The following is a 6,000-nucleotide window of genomic DNA, read 5'->3' on the forward strand; positions in this document are numbered from 1 at the left end:
TGTATCACCTTGAAAGAACTTTCCACCTGATGTTAAGAAAGAATTTCACTTGCTTTCATAAACACTCTTTGTGCAGTTCCGTAACAACCACAGCTGAGTAGATGTACAATCACCTTCACAAAAGCACACTTACTAATATTTACTGATGCCTACTATGTGCATAAGAAAATGTAAATTAGAAACAAGAGGTTTAGGACTATTTGGTGGGAGGGGGAGGAGTGATTTCCCAGAATCAGAGACTACTACATAAATGCTACCTATTTGCAGAATCCACTTCTCGAGTTCCCAAATGCACCTCAAAATTTTCCTTATATATGACACTTCAACACATGTTGACGCACACGTCTTCTTTCAACATCACCATGTGGGCCATTATCGTTCCCGAATATTTTAAACGTCTTTGTCTATCATTAAGGAGATTCACCTATGATCAGAGAGGTGCCCAATTTATACTTAGGACTAGTTAAACAAAAACAAGAATACATTCCAAAGGGTTATAAAAGGCAAACAAGTGAATACTGGGGTAACCCATGTCAAGGTTCCAAATTCATAGTAATTAAATCTTAGAATTAGAATGAACATTAAAGGTCATCTGGTCCAGTGGATCGCAAACATCAGGTTTCAATGAACTTTTTATTGATCTGTGACAAAATGAGGACAATGTGTAAGTTTTCATAAAACTAAATGTACTCAATTTAAGAACTATCCTTTGGCCTGAGATTATGTACTTCCCTGTATTGGGGGAGGGGCACTAAAATGTCCTTTCTTTTACAAAAAGATGATGATAGATGATAATTTTATCCTTTTTTTTTTACCTTGGCTAAACAAAAAACTTAGCAATTCTATGTTGGACTTCATTTTTTTTTTTAATTTTACAGTCAGTGAAATCCAAAAATATGAGAATCTGTGCTCTAATCCAACTAATTTTCTGCTGCCTAAATCCCTCAGAATACAGTCAACAAGATGTTTGTCTGCCTATGCTGAACATCTCTAACACTCAAGAGCTTCCAGTGATGTGGAATTCACTGAAAAAAGACATGGCTGTATATCTGAGGCATGTTTGGAAAAGCAAGAAAGCAAGGCCTACAGGGAGAAAGCCAACTTGTGAAAGAGGGCCAGTAGGAAAATGAAGGCCAAGAAAACTTTTCAGTGAGGTCAAAGGGATGCACTCTGTCCTATACTCACAGTCTTCCTTCAACTTAGTAATTATGAAAATCCTTTACAAAAATAACTATAAAAGCTAGAATGTATAAAACATTCCTGAGGTCAGGGCTGATCAGTTTACAATTCCTTTCACACATCTCAGTTTATTGCCTGAGACAACTCCTTTGCTAACCTACATATAATTTTAGTTGAACACTTTTCAGGTTCAGTCAGGCAAATGTCCCATGGTCTTAATATCACCCAGATCCAAAAATGCAGGAGAATCTAAAAGCCACATACACTCAAGGATGCAAAAAATAAGAGAGATATAAAGCCCATGACAATCAACATGAGAATCAAAAAGGATGAGAAGAACGTGAAGGCAAGAAGTAGAAAGAGCAGAAGAAATTTTAAAAACCTAATCTCAACAAGCCCATCTGAAGGAACTAGGGAGCCTGGACTAATAGTCACCTGCATCCCTCCAAGACAATGTCTAACAGGCTGAAAGGGAGCAAGGTGGGATTTGAAAAGGATGCAAAACTGGCTGTTAAAAGAGAAGGGCAAACAAAAGTATCACACTCAGTGCCAGGGAGAAACTAGCATGCAAACATTTGCAGAAGAAATGAATTAATAAACAGACATTTATGCAAAGAGGATCTGAGTCCCTGCTTCCACCACATCATCCAAGGCACTTTAAGCCCACCTCAAACAACTTTCTTTGCCTTTAAGCTCAAGCTAAAAATCTAACCTTATGAAAAGCTGAGCCCGCCCAATAACTTGCACTGGCCTCTGACCTAGCTAAGCTTTAGCACAGTGAGGCCTGACAAAGCTCCTTCCCCAAGAACTGCCATTTCTCAAATCCAGCACACATGGTTCAGTGTGGAAGGAAAAAAAATTATTGGGAGTAGAAGCAAATAGGTCAAGGGGTGGGAAGAAAAACTATTCTGATGCACAGAAAGGTAAAAAAACACTATAGTTCTGGAATTAGCGCTACTCCTAGATAGACCAAATGAAAACAAAACCTATTTGTATTTACCATTAAATGAACAGAAACAAAAGTCTCACCAACTTCAGCCACCCATGGCTGAACAGAGTTTTTTGGGTTTTGGTTTTAACTATTCTTTCATCCCTGTTGGCATTCAGGCTTTCTATTACATCTCAGCCTCTCATTGTTCCAGCATTACTGATGAAGTCTCAATAGCAAAGAACTGTGCTGAACACCAAAATTCTGATTAGTTGATGTCTTAGATTCAGTTTATCAATATTTGCATGCACACATTTATTTCATTTTAATTATCTCTATTTAAATGATTTTTAATATCTCTCCTCCCTCCCTCCAGAGCCTGCTTTTCCACACCCTTTTCTCACCTGCATTCTAAGGTCCCCCTTTTCTTTCCTTTAGGTCCCTCTGCTCCAGAAGCAAAACAGGGACTGCAGGGAACTGATATAAAGGGGGCAGGTTTACGACAAATATCATCCTATGTGGGATACCCTCTATACTATGTGTTGTCTATAGACAAGTAGCATTTCCTGCCTTGCGTGCCTCTGAGCCTGGGCAGAACTCATGTGCTGATGCTGTGCTCACACATGATGCTAACAATCCACCATCACGTTTCCTAGAGGTTCAGGAGCCTTCCCGAACCTGCTGAAGAACATGACCAGATGACAAAGTCTTCAAAGCGACAGCCATCACCAAGCAACTGAGCTCTTATTCCTACCAGCCCAGCAGGGTCAATTCAACAGTCGTAGGTACTCCTTAAATTTCCATGACCTGTTCCACTCAAGCTAAAATTTCTGTAAGGCACTTTTTAAAAGTGCCAGAATCCTATGAGCGCTCCTAAAAAGACTCAACATCAAAAAAATTTTCAGCCCAAGCCAAATATTTATATTTTGGCTGGTATTCTGCCAAATAGCCACAAGAGGCTGGTGTGATACAACTGCCCTGGAGTGAAGCTGGCCAAATCTAAGTGAAAAACAATAAAGCTCCAAGAATGAGCTGTCATGAAAAGGTACACGGTTCTTAGAATGAGATTTTTTGGCGGTTTGAAAAGTCAGATTCAAAGGGCTCTTGTTACTTCATAAAGGTTAAACTAAAGAAAGCAAATCAAAATTGAAATGTTCAAAATTCCTGGGGATTTATAGTCCACTTTTAACAAAATGCTAAAAAAAAAAAATCTTGTATTGAATAATGCAATATCTTCAATGTCTCCCACATAATTGTTCAGCTTATTTCTGGAAACAATTTTGTCGCAGGTGGTCTTGACTGTACTTGGGTACTAAGGAAAAAGACACCTGTGCCTGATAGGTCGTACACTAACTAATTCGCCCAGGGTGCCAAAGAAACAGAAGATGCTGTGATTTCTGGATATGATTTTCTGCAGTGCCAGGTAAAAGAGGTCACATGCCCTGTTCAGCCGCGGCTCGGCTCGTTCCGAGTGATGTGCAAGCTCCTCGGACAGAATTTTGCTAGGAATTCGGAGAAGCAGGCAAGCTGAGTGGAATTCCTCTCGGCACCGGCGTCTGTACTTTGCAGCTTCCTTTTCCGACGGCCTCGCGCGCATCCTGTGTCTCCATCCCGCGGATGCTCGGCCCTCCCGAGACTCCCGCTCACCGGCGGAGGACCCTCCCCGCACACCGCGCGGTGACGCCCCGCCCGCCAGCCAGGCTGGGTTCCGCCCGCCGCCCGGCCCGCCGCCCGGCCCGCCGCCGGCCCTGCCCGGCCGCAGCGGCCCCGCCCGCCGCCCGTCAGCTCACTCACGCGGGAGGCCGCGGCGGCATCTCCATGGCGGCTCCTCTCAGGCTTCAGCTCGCGGGCACCCGCCGCCGCCAGCACCATTCCAGCTGCGGACGCCTGCCCAGCCCGCCCGCCGCGCCGCGTCCCATCCGCCCGGGCGCCCGCCCGCCGCCCCGCACCCGCGCTACACCCGCGCCGCACCCGCCCCCGCCCCCGAGGTAGCCCAGCTCCGCCAGCCCCGCTCGGCTGGCTCGCTCAGCCTGCCGGCGCTGCTGGGGGCGGGGCTGCAGGCGGGCACTTCCGGGTGTGACGGGCCCTCGAGACCCCGCCCCGCACCGCCCCTTCCTGCAACCGCGAAGTACGGGGTGGGTCCGCCGGCCCAGACGCTGGAGCTGGAGACGTAAGGGTGCGGTCTCGCCGGAAAGCACGGCGTCCCTCCGCTCCGCGTTCCCTGACTGTCCCGCTCCACAGGCGCGCTCGCTCTGTCCTTTCCCAGCCTGCGGCCACGGAGGCGGGAGGGGTGGGCGTAGCCGATCCTTCCTCTACGGATGGTGAAACTGAGGCAAGAAGGAATGACTCGCCTGTCCATGGTCCCAAGCAGGAACTGGAGCCTCCCCGCTCAGGCTGTGATCCGCTCGTTGCACCTGCTGGGCGAGGTCTCGGCGCTGGGATGGAATGCAGAGCAAAACCAGGTCTCCGTGCCCGCGCACCTGTCCATCAGGACGTGACAAGGGAAACAGAAAAACGACGATGCCTGCCTGCCGTGAAAATGCCAAATAATCAAGGCGAGGAGACAGGATGCTAAATGGTAGTCAAGGAAGGCCTCTCAAAACATGTCATTTAAAAGAGATGGAAGAAAGCGAATCTTGAGTAAATCAGAGTTCTCAGGGCAGAGGGGAGAGCAGTGCAGAGACTCCTGGCCATCGAAGAGCGGGAAGAGTACAGTGTGGCTGATGGTTCCCCAAGTATGCCGCTGGGCTGCGGTAGCATCTGGGAACTTGTTAGAAATGCAAATTCTCGAGGCCCACTTCAGATCTCAATCAGAAGTTCTAGGGGTGAGGCCCAGCAGCCTGTGCTGTGACAAGACGTCCAGAGGATGCTGGTGCCCTCTAAGGGTTAAGAACCTCTGCGGTAACTGAAGCAGAGTCAGGACAGGGGACAGTTGGAGGAGTTGGTGTCGGGGAATACTAACAGATCACACAGGTGTGGTAAGCCATCAAAAAGGTTTTGGCTTTTACTGAGAAGAGGAACAATGAAAAGTTGTGAGCAACGTGCTCTGATCATTAAAAGGATGACTTTGCTGGGATTTGTTTTAAGATCCTCCTCAAAAAAAGGGAGGGTAGGGAATAGAAGAAAGAAGATGGGCAAAATGTTAATTTTTGATGCTGAGTGATGAGTGCATGGGGGTAGTCATTTATGTATATTTATGTGTATGTTTTAAAAGGTTCATAATAAAAACTGATTTTTATGTTGCTATATGAGCCATAGATGTAGGGAAGCAAGAAAGCAAACAAGGAGTTACCTGGCTGGGATGATCAGAGTGATGGAGAGAAGATATAGCAGACGAGAGTTGCTGATAGATTAGATATAAGAGAAAGACTAGAGTGAAAGATGACCCCAAGGGTTTTGGTCTGTGCTCTTGGGAGAGTGGAGTTGACATTTACTGAGATTGAGGAAATAGAGAAGAAACAGATTTGGTGGGGTAAGAAGCATATTTGCCAGTTCTGATTTAGACGTGGTTACGTCTGAGGTGTCTGATAAACATCCATGTGAAGATAGGTGTAGACAATTAGGTATCTGGGGTGGACATAAATGTGTGGGTTGGCAGCATACAGGTGGTATTTAAGGACTGGTTGAGATCAACTAGATAATGTAACTAGAGTAAAGAAGAGACCAAGAAGTGAGCCCTGGGGCACTCCAGCACTAAAACAGTAAGATAAGGAGGATTCAGCAAAGGAGACAGAAAAGGGAGCAGTAGTGAAGTAGGAGAAATGTCTTGGTAGCCTACTGACGTGTTCCAGGAAAGGGCTGTATCTAGTAAGGCTTAGCATGAACTCACCCTTCCATAACCTCCTGGCATTATTGACCCACCATGAGGAGGGCATACATGATTGAGTTATTTC

At 46.1% G+C, this 6,000-nt stretch overlaps 1 protein-coding gene across 1 annotated transcript in view; it reads right to left on the reverse strand.

Annotated features, from left to right (window-relative positions):
• Positions 1-4,028, reverse strand: part of KLHL2 (kelch like family member 2) — a 127,077-nt gene extending 123,049 nt beyond the window's left edge. Inside the window, exon 1 of the mRNA XM_082652657.1 lies at positions 3,902-4,028. Coding sequence (XP_082508783.1) covers positions 3,902-3,927 — 26 coding nt within the window. The 5' untranslated portion in view covers positions 3,928-4,028. The remainder of the gene's footprint in view (positions 1-3,901) is intronic.
• Positions 4,029-6,000: the final 1,972 nt, after the last annotated feature.

The sequence above is a fragment of the Grampus griseus genome (genome assembly GCF_964374135.1).
Source record: "Grampus griseus genome assembly, chromosome: 4".
In the NCBI taxonomy this organism is placed as follows: Eukaryota; Metazoa; Chordata; class Mammalia; order Artiodactyla; family Delphinidae; genus Grampus; species Grampus griseus.